General features: G+C 34.4%; 1 protein-coding gene across 1 annotated transcript; it reads left to right on the top strand.

The window, feature by feature from the left end:
* Positions 1–7,822: 7,822 nt before the first annotated feature.
* Positions 7,823–14,487, top strand: LOC100370790 (dynein light chain Tctex-type 1). Its single transcript, XM_002730651.4, has 3 exons — positions 7,823–7,946; positions 12,831–12,996; positions 13,718–14,487. Exons 1-3 carry the CDS (start codon positions 7,920–7,922, stop codon positions 13,864–13,866), a joined length of 342 nt encoding a protein of 113 aa, XP_002730697.1. The 5' UTR covers positions 7,823–7,919; the 3' UTR covers positions 13,867–14,487.
* Positions 14,488–16,880: the final 2,393 nt, after the last annotated feature.

Below are 16,880 nucleotides of genomic sequence, written 5' to 3'. Positions count from 1 at the left end.
TTTACGGGTATTTGGTTTACAGAGATGTTTGGTTTACAGGTATTCAGTTTACAGAGGTGTTGGGTTTACAGTGTTGTTTGGTTTACTGGTATTTGGTTTACTGGTATTTGGTTTACTGGTATTTGGTTTACTGGTATTTGGTTTACATGTATTCGGTTTACAGGGATGTTTGGTTTACAGGGATGTTTGGTTTACAGGGATGTTTGGTTTACAGGGATGTTTGGTTTACAGGGATGTTTGGTTTACTGGTATTCAGTTTACAGAGGTGTTTTGTTTACTGGTATTCAGTTTACAGAGGTGTTTTGTTTACAGGTATTCCATTTACAGAGGTGTTTGGTTTACAGGTATTCTGTTTACAGAGGTGTTTGGTTTACAGGTATTCTGTTTACAGAGGTGTTTGGTTTACAGGTATTCTGTTTACAGAGGTGTTTGGTTTACAGGTGTTCTGTTTACAGAGGTGTTTGGTTTACAGGTGTTCTGTTTACAGAGGTGTTTGGTTTACAGGGATGTTTGGTTTACAGGGATGTTTGGTTTACAGGGATGTTTGGTTTACAGGGATGTTTGGTTTACAGGGATGTTTGGTTTACATGGGCGTCTGTTCATTGTTTATAAAGCAGTGCGAAATCAAATATTCCAGATTACCTGTAAAAAAATGAAATATTGCACAGGAAAAAAAGGGTCAACAGAAAAAAAAAATTTTTTTTTAAATCTGAATCTGTACAGCTTACTGTGTTGATGTTGGGTATTTTACAGAGTTGTTTGGTTTACAGTTGTTCCAGTTACAGACGTGTTTGGTTGACAAGTGTTTGGTTTACGGAGATGTTCATTTCAAAGAGGTTTCTGTATATACATTGTTTATAATGCAGTGCAAAAGCAATTATTCCAGATATAGGTAAAAAATAATATATTGCAAACTTTAATCAGGAAAAAAAAAGCTATCTGTGAAATCTAAATCTGTGGAGCTTTAATAAAACAGATGATTTGTATGAGGATGGTTGGCTTCAATATACATGGTTTCTTCTCTCATACGCTATTCATTGAAGATGTTCTTTACAAACACCTTCCTTGGAGAATTATGTGTTTTTACAAACACTACGAAGCAAGTGAAGCTTTGAAAAATGTACAATCAATGAAGTTGAACTCCATCAGTGCATGACGATAGCATAATGATGTCCTGTGTGAATCACTGAGTAATTTAACATCAATGCAGTGCTAATAAAACGAGCAAAATGACAAATTTTGTTCACACTCAGCAGTCCAATCATACAGTGCACGTCCATTGTCAAGGAATCAGTACTGAGTTATGAGTATAATCAGGAACATGAATTCAATACACAACAGATTCACAGCAAATCTAATAAACTCCAGCAGCTGGAATAATGATGTCCACATCGTCATGGAAACTTAATAATGTGATGCTTTTCCGGGACAACTTTCCGACAAGGCATACTTAATTAATTTTTTTTTTCATTCTATTTACTTTGTGAAGCGACTTTAAAAAATGTTGCTGTGGAACGTCACCACATGTACAAAGCATGTTACTGTATGTTATTTGGTTAGGAGTGGGAAAGAGGAAGGAAGAAGGTGGGTCGATGCATCACAACACCACAACAGTTTGCTTTCCCATTTTACACTCTTCTGATGATTTATTTTCTGTAACTTGAGCAGTGCTGAATATGCCGGTCCCTCTGTATGGTATAATCTTTTCTATTTTCAACAATTGCAAAAAAACATTAGCAGTTGTATTTCGTACCAATTAAGTTCAAATAAGGACATGAAGAAGTAGTCACACAGGTTTTCACTTTATAACCCTAGCTTTATGTTCAAACCAGCGTATCTATACATTTTATTACAAGTATATGGCAACCGTTTTGTACAAAAATTGAAACCAGCATATCTATACATTTTATTACAAGTATATGGCGACCGTTTTGTACAAAAATTGCGTAACATTTTGAACATTGGAGAGCCGTATTATGACAAAATTTTATTGAGTGAACTCAAAATATTTTGTTGTCAAAAATCTCACAATAAACTATTACACTTCAATTTTTATTTACTATGAGTCCCCTTAAAGTTGAATATTTTGATTGGTGCTAAAATGTTTTTCTCACAAAATATCAGATATTACAAATAGCTCATCCATACATTATGTATAAATTTAAGTCAATAAAACAAACACTAATGTACCAAACATTTAGCAATTACCAAAAAAAAGGAAAACAATGCAGAGTTTCAGTTTTAGATACCTCAACAAAATTTAACACTGATTAATTTCATGCATTTTTTAATTTCATTAATTTGTTGAGATGAAAAAATTTCCTTACAGGAACACCATCAATTACAGTCTCCAAGGTTACCCCACCTATTGCACAATTGATAAAGTTACATAAATCAAACAAGGCATTAACATTCATTACAGCCCAGCATATAAATCGTACACCAGATGAGATAACCCAATTTAAATTATAAATAACCGCCCAGGATGCGAAACACTTCATGATGGATTACTCTGGGCAGGAAACTAGCAAGAAGAAAAGTCTTTGTGAACAAAGTTGACCGTAGATTGACCTATTGAAAAGCTTGGCTTCTCTTGAGAATAATTCAACTTAGTATTTAAGAGAACGGGTACGATCTTTTTATTCAAAATGGCAAAACAACTTAAGAGGTATAAAATTGGAATCCCATTAAAAAAAGTATTAAAAAAAGTAGTATTTTTATATTTAACAGGTTGTTAAATATATGTATTTGAAATATGATAATGAGCTTTTCTCATTTGGTTTAATCTTTTTGCCACTACAAATAATACAAGACTATAGCTTTTTATCAGCGTATATATACATATATATATTTTTCATGTTGCGTAATGAACCAGTGTCATTTGTGGATTATTATGATCAGAGAATACAAAGATTCAAACAAAAAAAGTGAAATGCAGATAAAATTCTTTTATGAGGTAAATACCGCAGTGGTGCATTAAAATATCTGTCTTATTCCCAGTAATTTTGCTCTGATCTTTACTTTAAACGAAGGGATATTTTTTAAAGTTGTTTGACTAATTGTCAAACTGCATTGGGGATAACATTGGGGAGAAGAAATACTAAAAGTCATAAATTAATATTTCCATATAAAAGAATGTGGACTAGCAATTTTTCGCATTTCTTCACATAATAAACTTTAAAAGCTTTTGTGAAAAAATCAAAACCAGATGAGTTACGCCAGGGCAGTAATGTATAGGTATCAGCACAATAGAACTGACCCCAAGAAATAATCAATAATTAATCAATTAAAGCCGATAATTTCAAGTGGTTTATACCGATAGATCGGTGGATGTAGAGAATTTTTTCTGGTTACTAAGAAACCTACATGTAACTGTCAATCGCTAACAGACTAACCAAATAAAACTACCTTTGTCAGTAATCAGACAAAATGTACCTGTCAATTAATAATATAATCAAATACAGCAATCTATCGTTGCTGACTCAGCAAACCAGATTCTATACAGTGAACTTATAATTTATCTCCAAACAAAAAACACATTTACAATAAAATACCATATACACTGAGTAGATGCAGACCATTGCAGGCAATCACGTTAGATTACGTGTACACATGCAATCATTTAGGCGTTGGTGTGATATAATCAAATTCAGTCGGTGTGTGCCGAGAGATCAGAATGCAATCACGTACTGCCCGGATTCTCAATTATCTAAGTGCATGGTAATAGACGTATAGAATTAACTCAGCGTGTGTGGGATGTCAAGTCAGTGGTTCTTCTGTACACATATTAAAACACTATAATGATAGACTCCACATACCTGTACACACATAAAAAGGAGGAATGCAATTTTAGTTGCCTGAAATATTCTCCCTGGACTATTTATATTTTTAAATTCAACAAATTTGTAGTATCATCAGGATATCTATGTTTTTTAGGACAATATCATGCCATAACTATACATATAATTAAAAAAAAAAAATGTTGATTTTATCAAAATTCACCATATTTTTGTCGTACGATGCCATTTAAACAGACTGATTGGTAACAGACATGCCACATACTATAAGTATAATCCAAAGCCGGATTTATGAGTTACACTATTCAAAATAAAATAAAATAGAATCTATTTATTTTATATGAATGTATTGAAGAAAAAAATTTAAGGTATAAAATAACATCAAATACATGTAACTGGTTCAGGTACAAGCTCATTAAATAATATTAACCAAAAGTACAATGAAAAAAAAAAATAGTACCTTCCTGAAAAACATCCCCATTCATCAAAAGGTTCGAGTATTACAGAGAGTAAAGATACTGGGAGGGACAAGGATGTACACAAAATAATAAAATGAAGTTGAAAAAAAAAAATTTTTAAAAAATTACACAACAAACAATAAATCTCTTTTCTCGGGTCTATGGTCAAACTTGAAAAGATTAAAAGCAAATAAAGCATAACTCATCCAGATTCTGACAATTCCATTAGACTGTCAAAACCTACATTAAAATATAAATAATATAACGGTTCCATTACAACTCTGTCATTCATTCATCACAGTCAATGCTTACTATGAACAAGCATTCATGAATATTTAATAAAAAGTACATGCTCGTCTAATTTTGCCTCACATTATTAAAGTAGGAAAGACAAATACCAACCTTCCACAATAATACATATAGCACTCGCCCATATGAATCAAAATTCTGTTTTATAAGTAAGAAGCATTTCAAAATTGTATTTATACTGTTTAATTTAAGCGTCATATGATCGTATCAAATTCATTGATTTGAAATATCAACATGTAGGCAAGGTTAAACTTAATCTTGAAACTCGCACTGTCATTTCAATGTAATTACAATAATGTGAATTAATTATTACAAAGATACGGGGTCACAGTGATTTAAAATATTTGGCTGGTGGACAAATGAGCACTAATTTTTGGCAGAATTGTTAAAAGTGCACATGAAATGCCCACCCACATGTTCCCCAATTTAGATTTGTGTTCCACTAAAATGGACAGTTATTGATTTTTTTTTTTTTTTGAAAATTGTTACTCGTATCCAAGTAAATTGAGATATTTCTCATGCTGTAACCACGCCCACCCATCCTAAAATGGTGGACTGTTGCCGGATTTCTGACTATTGTCAAAGTTATAGTGTGCCACCAAATGCCAAAATATGTGAGGAAGTCATACACTTGAGCCATACTTTTATAACACTGCATCATTCTACATACTTTTAACGATATACATTTTTCGGTCAACGTTTTTCCATCAACTTTTTTTTCTGAGAGAAAGTTTTTAGAAGTTGTTTACACAAAAACATTTATGATGGTTAAACGTGTTGTGGGCGGGTGCAGTATTACGTATAACCACAGTTTAAGTAATTACATTTCCAATCGATGCAAATGTGTGACATCAGTGGAAGAAAGCCATGAAAGCAACAAGAAAACGTTGAAAACTTAAACTTGGTGCAATACCAACACTTTTTAAAGAACAAGATTCTGGACTAGCCCATGTTCAACTCGGCGGATTTCACAAGAGAGAGAGACGTCGAGTAAGTGTTTCAAATGATTTGACAATTTTGCCATCATGAATATCACTTTATAGAGACCATTTAGTTCGTGTTTTGTAAGAGGTTGCAATAATTTTGATAGTGATGCGAAAATCGAGATTATGCAACATTTACACACTGCTAATTGTTTTCAATGTTGCTGGCTTAAAGTTTCTGAATTGTTTGGTGAACAGTGTCAAATTCACACCTCTGTGATCTTTACTTGCAGCTTGATCTGCGTAATAATTTATGGAATAAGAACACAGGCTTGGGCTATCAGTGTGTTTTGGCCACATAATTTTTAATATGATGTCATAATTATGATGGTGACATCTAACTCAACCCTATGCAATAAACTTGATATTATGCGTTCATTATGGACCATTCTTCCTCAACTACCCGGTAACAAGTACCGGTACATGAGTGGTAATTTAATCAAAAGCCAAGAAATGTGCCTTATATACACTTATCGGCAATGCAAGATGCCCAGCAAGTTCCACTGCATATGTCATTATCAGTATTTCTGTATGCAAATGAGAAGCTCATGAGGATCCTCATTATAAAATACACAAGAATAAAGTTTCAAACCCATGTTCTCACTTTCAAAAAATATTTTATGCCTAGAAACATACAAAAAAATAATAATGATGTACCAATAAATGATTTTAAAAAAGAAAGTAGCAGACATTTCACAGGCACTTTAAAATATGTATTAATTCATGAATCTAAGGTGATGAAAGTGATTAATCTTCACAAACAGTAAAAAAAAAATATTTAGAAAACAAATCAAAATTGTAAATGGACTGTTGTATGCAGTGAGATAAGATAGGACTTTATAAACTATGGCAAAAAAAACTATGCCAGAAATAACCTATTTTTTTTTTCACTTTTCTCCAATATTATTCAGTGAATGTTTTTCTCCATGCAATTGATGCATGAAAACATTGTACGATAGCAATAACACAAAACTTAAAAAATATTTACAATGAAAGATGGACCAGCTACTTAGAGTTGACAAACCAAACCAGTTGCAGAATTTCCTGACAGCTTACTAGTACTAAACAAAACAAAAAATATCTTTGGCTATATATCATATAAATGCTACTGAATGACATCTCCAAATAGAGATTAACAAACTAAAAAGACGAGATAACACAGAATACAGGAATAATCATTTACTAAACTACATTTGTAACTGCAATTGATTGACATGCCTATTTGCATAAAAAATCATTATATTTTAATTATACGTTTTATTTATACTTTTTAAACTCTAAGTGAATGCAGATTTATGGATGATGTACTATCCCGGGTCAATAAATGGTAACTGTAAAAACGTACTCTTGTGTCCCTCACATGTTGTTTTTCACACTACGATACTTGTCTCATAGATACAGAATTTGACACGTGGTATCGTGGATGTGCGACTTGAAGTCGGTGTTTTCTATTCAGTGGTAAATTTCAAGTCAAATCTCAAATATTGATCGAACACGGACAATTAATCGAATATTGAACAAAAATAATGAGATTGTGATGACAGCGGATGTGAAGATAACACGATCTATATTAGCTACCACAGATGTGAAGACCGACTGCACGACTGAATGATAGTGGAGACGGGTCTCTAGTGACACCGGGGATACACGAGTGCTATCTGCGTCATATTCACGGTAGCCTATTGAACCAGAGTTATCACCGACTCGGCAGTTATAGTCAACAACTTAAAAGTTAAAGTCAAGGAATAAAATCGAATCGCGACTAAAATTGCTGAATTCTATAAATGCTCCTGTGATTACATGATATCAAGTGAATTCCACTCACCTCCGTTGCTCCGTGTGTCATGGACTGTGATTAGGTAAAGAAAATCCCGTATAACATGACACTATGCACGGACATGTTGTCAACTCCGTAGCAGGTGCTTTTCATTCTGTGTGATGATTGAATGCGCCAAAATGGCGTAATTAGGAGATTATAATAGTATGCAAACTTTATATCCAATCAAACTGACTGATACAACATCAGTTTCTAATAATACACTCAGGTTTGTGAACACGTCGTCTATTGGTCACGTGCAGGCGTCGTTCAGCGTAAACTGTAAACTATTTATTTTTGACTTCATTACCTAATACGCCATATGACTATAGAGAAATTGACCTAGTTAGGTATTTTTTGTACACACAGTTCGCAATCAGTCACACGGAAAGGCAAAATTAATAAATACAGTCAATTCTCGCGATAGTTCGATGGTGCGTGATTTCCTCATTTCCCGTCATTCATCTTGTTGCCAACGTCTGGATTTCTAAACAAGTTGTGAACGTCCTAGATCGGAAGACTTTTCTGTTTATAGCCGGCGTAACTTCTACAGAAAATGGACGATTTTCAGTCGGGAGAAGAGGTAAGAACCCATAGGATCGGCTAACAAGCAAATAACGGAACACACACTGAGAATAAGCTAACATGAGCTAGAATATGCATGAACCCCGATATTTCGCTGTGTCAGTGAGTGTCCTATGTTTGGCTCGACGACGACATTTTGAATTTTAATATTAAGTCGAATGAATCTTAAATCTTTGATATCCGACTTCTCCCATCAGTTATAAGTGGCAATATATAATGTATTGATGTTTTTTCATACTGTCTCTTTCGCCCATTTCGGGTACGAAAATCACTGATAATCACTGAGGTCTGCATTCGACCTCAGTTTTGCCAGTGTACAAAAAAACGTATCAAAACATGTAGAAGGAAACACAAGTCACACCTCGAGCTCTCTAAATTGTCATTTACATTACTCAAGAGTTGAATCAATAATTGTACAATAAATTGTGTGTAGAGATCAAGAATTAATAGGTCACATGTCAGTGGTATAGTCTAGATTCTTATAATACAGCTTTGTGTGCGTTTCAGATGATATGAATTCCAACCAAACAAATATTATCACCTTGGCAATACTACTGATATGGTTGGCTTGAGTTAAATAGCCAAGTTGTGTATACTTCAATTAGTTTTTACTGTGATGTGTATCATACTGCTTTGCTCATGTCTCCAATCTGAATGTAAACAAATTTAACACACTGTACAAACTCAAAATTAAAAAAAGTCAAATTTGGCACTACTTTCCTAAATAAAACCATAACACAGTCAAAAAGGCAAAATCTTAGTTGGCATGGAAACAAACCAAGAGACCAGATCCTTTTGGGCAACTGCAAATCACAACATAAAAATGACTGTGCAAAATATCAGATACAACATGTAAAATGTTCTCAATATTAGCATTATGCTCAGGCTTCCAAAAGAACAGTCTGGCAATGCAACTTTTCTTCTTTTTTTTTAGGATGAGTTCCACATTTGTTAACTTTTCATTTCAATAATCAACTGATCAAACTAACATGTTGTCTATAAAATAAACCCCACATACTGTTATTTAACCTAATAACTCATTGGCTTCATCGTACATGGTCCAAACATGGAAAATGGTCTTCTCGGAGTGAATTGTTACTTTTATGACTGAAAAGCTAAACCGGGAGATTCACAGTGAAAATTCTCAAAACTTAAAAGGAAGTGCTGACAATTCAAACTTGCCAAATGGTGTTGTCTGAAATTGATGTTAGCACTGATCTCATGTTACCTTCTACATTGATAAGCAAAGAAATTAAATTGCTGGTTGTATTTATGTGCACTAAAATTATAAAAAAAGAAAACAATAACAGAGGCTCAATGAATATATCAAGTGTTTAAGGTAGCAGGATAGTTTTTTTGCATGAAAAATGTAAACACCTATAATCGGAATAAATTTTACAAGAAACCATACAATCTATATATGTTTGGAAAGCTCTTGACTTGTATTTTCCTATTATTAATATTTTGTGAACATTGTGTTTGTTTTAGCGTCACGTGATTCTGAAAATCAGCGGGGCTGATAATTTAACTAACGTGAATACAATTTTAATTGTCATCTCTACAGTCATTCATGCGATCAAAAACTTTACACTGTTTTGAAGTAAAGGATATGAAGTTTAAATCCGTATTTCTATTTTTTGCAGTAAGTTTTTTTTTTCTTTCCGAAAATCACAAATTTCCAGCACGTTTTTTGGTGTTAAAGTTAGAGTATACCGTTGGTTTGCGCGAGGTTTGTGAAAAAACGCAATAGAATTTTGCAAATATGCAAATACGGATATGAAGCCAACATATCAAAGAGTAAGAAAAGCTAAACGGCGACATCGTAGCGCTATTCACTGAAACGCCATTTAAAATTAGGTCAATGGTAATTGCCAAAAACCGAACACCGAGAAATCGGCACTTTTATGATTTCAAACTTCAATCAACGTTAACTCCCGTTTCAGCATCAAAATTTACATGGGCTAATTGTAAATAAAATGCTTTGAAAGTTGTTTTCGAGAAAAATCATGAACCGACATTTATATCTGTAAAAAACTTTGTTTTTTGGCCGTTTTCTTTCACGCTGTGGAGTTTTGTGACGGTCTGTGCTGATAACGAACGGTGACGTCATTCATTAGAGCTTGGATTATGCAAAGTGGGCGGTTCTGTTTGCGAGTAACAAACAATACAGAGACTACACTTGGCAGTTGAAGTGTTTGCAAATACAGTGTATTTATTTTTGGGCCGTTATGTTTGTAAACTTATTAGTTCAAGCATGCCACGAGTTTCGGAGTCTCCTGGAGGCAGCTCGTACATACTGGCGAAAGGGCGGACCCGTTACTGGTTGAGGTAACCCCTAATAGCTTGACAGTTTCACCAGAGCGCACCGTCCCTTTCCAATCGCTCGCATTCCAATGACAGCCTTTTTATTTATTTAGAAAACTGCTCCCTTCTTTCGAGATGACGGGAAGCTAGGCTGGCTCAGTTTCGATCGAATACAACTGCCTAGACCGTGACGCCTGCGCTCCACTATTGAGATATTGCCTACTTTGCAAAATTGACAAATCTCTTTTTCTAGGGCGCCATTCAACAGTGACATGTCAACGAGTCGAATCTCGTCGTCTTCAAACGATCGGTCGTGACATTCACTCTCACTTTCTTCTTCTACGTCGGAAGTTAACAATATTTTCCTGCGAGATACAGACATCTCTCGAACGTTTTGAACAGGAGTATCACCCACTATATCGAAGTCTGATTCATCGGACTCCCAGTGTCACAGTAAAACTTTCTTCGCCCACTTCATGGCTGACACTGGTTTCGACGGGGAAATCCGTTTTGTACGAACACAGCATCGTCTCTTTCACAATCTTTTTTGACAGGAGTGATCATTCTTTTGATGTTTTTCTTCTTTCTTCCTCGCTTTCTTTTTCTTGGAAATTTTCGCGTGCTTACCATCTCGTCCATAATTAGTGAATGACAACTAAACTAAAGAATTACTGATAATAATTGTAAAATGTGACCCAGTGATGTATGCCGGTATGTAGCATTTCCTGTGCTATTAAAAATCAAACCCCGTGTAACCTCAGGTCTTATACTTGTAGATGAATCTCTTCAAAATTTAATTGTAACCGGACTCACAGTTATCATCTATAAAAACTACCACAGATGGCTGTATTTTATTGTTTGCAACCATATTTTGTAAAAGGGAGCCCCCTCCCAATGTAACTGCATTACTTCTGGACTAAGAAAGTAACCCCGTGGTCAGACACTTTTCAATGACAAAGCCAAGAAAAAAATATTACAGAAATTTTTTTGTAAGTTTTTATTCTGTTAACATATAATTACATTGAAGTGGTACATTCATGTACTTTTTTGATTATACAAAATTTGTTGTTTCTAATACGATTGTTTTGTCTTTGCTGTACTTCCTGTCTATAAAGGCAGCAGTGCACACATCTTATCAGCTGTGTGTAAACTACAAACAGATATCTTATCAGTTGTTTGTAAATAGCAAATAAAGAAAGTGGCCCAACTTAAAACTATTTACCCTCAGTTCAGTTATGTTTGTAAACCATGCATATTAATGAGATGCACTAGTTGGGTGTACACTGGATAAACAAAGACTTGGCCATTTGTTTGCACACTAGAAAAAAATCAGTTTACTTGTACAAGATATATTTTTTCAATAAAATAAATACACCCATGTATGTAGCATGCCTTCGGGAGCTATTCGTGTGATTTTCAAAAAAAAATGTGAAAAGTGCCCAAAAAACTATTCTGCTACCTTAAATGCAGTATCCAAAAAAACTATGATATATCCACACATATAAATACTGTCAATGTCAACAATGCCATTTGATCTTCATAGAAAAAGTTTGACAAATGCTGTCAAAAGTCAAAATAATGATATATCCACACATATAAGTCAAAAGTCAAAATAATGAAAAATATTACCCCAGTTTTGCTTATTATGTATTTGTAGATGAAAGTGGGAATCAATAAAAATGTGGTAACTCTCTGAAAATTGACCCATTTGAACAGAAACAAAGGTTAAAATTCACAAATTTTATTTCTGGTTAGATCTGAACAACATATTACGCTGTATGTTTGGCACTAGAAAAAAATACTGGAAGCAGATAAATGCAAAAAATAGGCTTATGTCAATAACTGCTGACAAGTTCTGCAGTGGTAGGAATCCTGCTTAATCTCAATTTTGTACCTAAAACTATAGTCATTGCTGGTCTGAGGAAATTAACCCAAATAAGCTTCAGATCAGAGGATTAGTGGTGATTCCAAGCTGTTGTTCCTATTGAAACAAAGCTTCTGCTTGTTCTGATTTTTTTCCCCCCACATAACATAGTGATTTTGTATGTGTCACACAATAATTTGTAGCACTTGTTTGTCCAAAGTGCGAGTCTCCAGGGGTTTTTCTAGAAAAGAATTTTAAGAGGGAGCACACCTTTGTTACCATTAGTAACACTATATAACTGATCATAATCTACTGATAGTTCCAGGTGTGGTAAGAGGGCACAAGCCTGGGGTGTGAGAGCGCTGCGGCCCTGTTTCCCTGTTTGGAAAAACCCCTGCAGTCTTGAATTAGCATTATTTTCCCACAATACTTCTGACTTATATAATTACAGTTATAATAGTGTGAAATGGAATTTACATTTTATATGTAAAAAGTTTGCCCTTGGAAGCTACCTACAGCCACGTACAGTCTTCATTTGTTCCCCAATACCTCTTCCCTTCAGGCACGATGTTGACCCAACTCAATAGTTGGGTTTCTGTTTGACCCAAAATTCCTGCGAAAGTCAGTCCTGTTTTGAGTCAATGCTGAACCGGTGTGAATGTTCAAATTGTGAACAAAACTCACTGTAGTGTATACACATTTTCTTTTGTGCAGACTGCGTTTGTTGTGGATGAAGTTTCTAACATTATCAAGGAAGCCGTTGAGGGAGCTATTGGTGGCAATGCTTACCAACACAACAAAGTTAACCAGTGGACGTCAAATGTTGTCGAACAATGCCTCAACCAGTTGACTAAATTAGGAAAACCATTCAAATATATTGGTAAGTATATGTTGACCGCACTATAGTACTGCAGTTTTAATCACACATCCAAGATATCAGAAGCACATTTTTTTTCAAATCAAAATAACATAATTTGAGATCACACATTCAAATTGTGTTCACATACAATTGCTATGATGTTGGCTTTTTACTTTTTCAACTCTTTACTGTCACCGCCATATTGTTTCAAACACCAAAACATCAATATTGCCAGCTAAGTTGCTGACTGGTTTGCTAAGCACGCTTACTGATAGTTGCGTGATTGGAACAAGTTGGGTCAATCCAATCTCAACAGGAGACGTCAAACTAATAGTGGGGGCCTTGACACATTGAATATAAATGATGTGATTGCTTTTCAATGTATTTTAATCAATCCTATATACATTTCTATATAATATAATAAACAGCAAAGTTATGCATTATGACATGTCTGGACACAGGCAATGGTGTGTCTGGTGCAGGTCATTTTAGCCGAACGACACACCCTTGTAAAAGTGGTTTGAACTAACCAGTTCTAATCATGTAACGATCTTGAGATGCGCAAAATAATCCAGTCAGCAACTTAGCTGGCATTGTTGATGTTTTGGTGTTTGGAACAATATGGTGGTGACAGTAAGACACTATTAACTTCTGAATTTTTACTCCATACCTTGGGTTTGGTTTAAAACACACATACTTGTTCCTTGAAATAATAAATATCAAAATTTGTTTTTTTTTTCAGTCACATGTGTGATAATGCAAAAAAATGGTGCTGGTCTTCACACAGCAAGTTCCTGTTTCTGGGATAATACAACTGACGGTAGCTGCACTGTCAGATGGGAAAACAAAACCATGTACTGTATCGTTAGTGTTTTTGGTCTTGCTATCTAAGGAAAGAACACACCTCCTATATATTGATCTGTTGTACAGAGGAACATATCCAAAATGAAGACAACTATGATAGTAGGGAGGATCCAGATGCAAGTTTGAATGACTACAGTGAAACTTGTTGATACATGCCGAGCAGATGTCATGTGAAAGACAATGAGCTTCTGAACAGATTTCATTGTAGTTTTGTCCCTTCAATCATGGTTTTCCTTGTAGTTGGTGTTTTACAGAGCCTGCTATAGTCAGCATGTTGTGTACTATACATTGTACTATTCACCAAACAGTATTTCTCCTTGTCTACATGACTTATCCTGCAAGCTACTCTCCTTCATGGGTGAACCATTATTTCTGTGGGAGGGGGTAGAATTTCAATGACTGTTATATATTTGGAGTGTCCTTTTAACATAAAAAGATGAAAAAAAAATATGCCTTCCTGGACACAAATTAGTTAATGCAATGCTTATGTCCAGAAAGAGATGCAACTTTTACAAAAAAGCCAACCTAGCCATCTCATCCACAGATATAATAGTCCATCCTTTGATTTGTAGTTTTACGAACCAGCTTCGTCCTCAGAATTATAGTCTATTTAATACTTATTAAGATTAGAAAACAATTTGTCAGTAATTTTGTTCAGTTTTCTTTTATTTGTTTTGATAAATTATTTTTGGTTTTATTCTTGGCAGCTCACAGCAAGGCTATGCATCTGTATGCTGTATGCAAACCGGTCTCATTTCTTATTATTTCCCCATTGCTCTTCAAAGAAAATTGTAAATTTTTTGTACTTTGTTGTTGAATTGTGGAAATACATTTATTTGATTTCATTTTAATGTTGCGTTTTTTTTAATCCCAGCATTGAGTTTATACAGATATACTGTGCAAGCTTTTCTGATCATATTCATATCATCACTAGTACAAAGATGACACAGTTCATCTGTGTAAATGTGCTATTTATTTCATTTTAAGAACCAACCAGACTTTTTTAATCTGGTTATAAAGTCTGTTGGATTTCTATTACGTCTATGTGTCACTGTTAGAAAACTGCTGGCATAGAATAATCTAGCTTGCTGCAGGAGGATACTTTCGGATAATTCCTGTCAACAAAATTGAGTATACATGTAGTGTATGCAAAATAAACAATTGTCAGTAAACTCTGTCAAGTGGCAGCCAGCGAAAAACATTTTAGGAAATGTACATTCATGTCTGCTAAATCTCCACATGTACGATATGGAAATTGGTTGATCAATCAGTACATCTTGTGTTGATCATTGCTACTTGTGCATCCTGTTGCCACAGGGCATAAGGTGGCGACCATTGCCAAAGTTAGGCTGGAATTTGTTAACTTTAGAAAAAGGTCTAGAATGTATGTCATAGACTTTCAGATAAACATCACATGTATCGACTGAGAGATAAAAATATTACAGTCTGAGTATAGGTGCAAACAGAACATTTGCTACACTTTATTTCCTTACCCACATGTTTTTTTTTACGCTATTAGTGCCCTAACGATAGTAACCGTACCTGTTCTGGTCTAATACATGTACTTCTTTTTCCATGGATTGTACAATTTTAACTGTCAAAGCTGTTGTCAATACAAAGCAGTGAGCATCTTGTTTGAGCTGATATTAGCATGGACATCAAATGATATTATTAGTGGTATACTCATCTGTCATGACCCTAGAACTTTACTCTGTTGTAATACCCTACTGGTATTTATGGGTAAGATATGGCTTGGTTATTCCCTCTCACTACATTTGAAACAATAGCAATCTCCAGGCACTTGTCAAACTACTCGTGCAATTTTAAAGGCAGTTAAGTGTTCACCGTTCTGTGATATCAAGAATGGTAAACTTCCAGAGGGTATTTTCTTATATGTTTTAGTTCAAGATAGCATTTATTTAGTTATTTGTTTTAAAACTGTTAGTCCTATTAATAAAAACGTCACCTGTTTTGCATAATGTGGATAACTTCTCCAAGGATTTAAATTTGCCTGGCAAAGTGGCAAGCCAATCCATATTTGAAACATATTGAGGGTTGCTCACTATCAACAATGCAATTGTAATCTACTACAAGTATTGGATGTATTTTCCAAATAGCAAACAGTTATAACTTGTTCTTATTCAACTTGTCTTTTTCTAAAACATTGTTTGTAAATAGCAAAACCTTAAGGTAGTGCTACCAAAACAAAAATACTCAGAAATTTTTGAAATCCAGCAAGAACAGTTGATTTCTGTAATGTTCAAAATTCTGAAATAAGTGCTAAAATGATGAGAAGGATGAGAAGTTTAACTAATATATCGAATGGTCATGATGGGACATCATTATTATGCGTAACTGTAATATCTCAGGCGCTATAGCAATTTTCCAATGCAACCAGTGTAGTATTGAAGACAAACAAAAGATATGGCTCACATAACATACATAATGTCATGTGATCCCTTTTAACATGCATAAATTTAATATCTTGAGCACTGTAAACAATAGGTGTAATAATGAAAGCAATAGATATGACAATATATGGTCGTTGGTCTAATTAATATGCATAACTAATACCTAGAGAATATTGCAGATATGCATGTGCAACCAATGACGTAATAATAAAGACATTGAAAGAGAAATATGACTGATATATCAAACCTTATTATTATGCATATCTGTAGTACTATATGCAAGAGGTTAATAGGGTTCAGACAATATATGGTTGGGATAGATCATTGAATATGTCGAATTCATTGCAAATCATCGGTGTAAATGCTTGAACAGCCCACTTTAAACAGATTTTGCTAATTTACGCTGCTCTTAATGTCTTTAAAGCCATTACCGGGTAATTGCTACTTTGCAGTTATATCTTTGCAGTTACCCTGTCTGTATGTGTGTGTATGTCCGTCTGTTCCACTGATATCTCAAGAACCATACATCATTTTTTTATGAAACTTGGTGCATAGATGCTCTGGGCCAATGCGCAGATTTGATTAGAAATCCATGCATATTAATTACCTAATTTGCATGATAATTAGCTC

The sequence above is a fragment of the Saccoglossus kowalevskii genome, chromosome 11 (assembly GCF_978046115.1).
Source record: "Saccoglossus kowalevskii chromosome 11, keSacKowa6.1, whole genome shotgun sequence".
Lineage (NCBI taxonomy): Eukaryota > Metazoa > Hemichordata > Enteropneusta > Harrimaniidae > Saccoglossus > Saccoglossus kowalevskii.
This window is presented reverse-complemented; position numbering and strand designations above follow the sequence as displayed.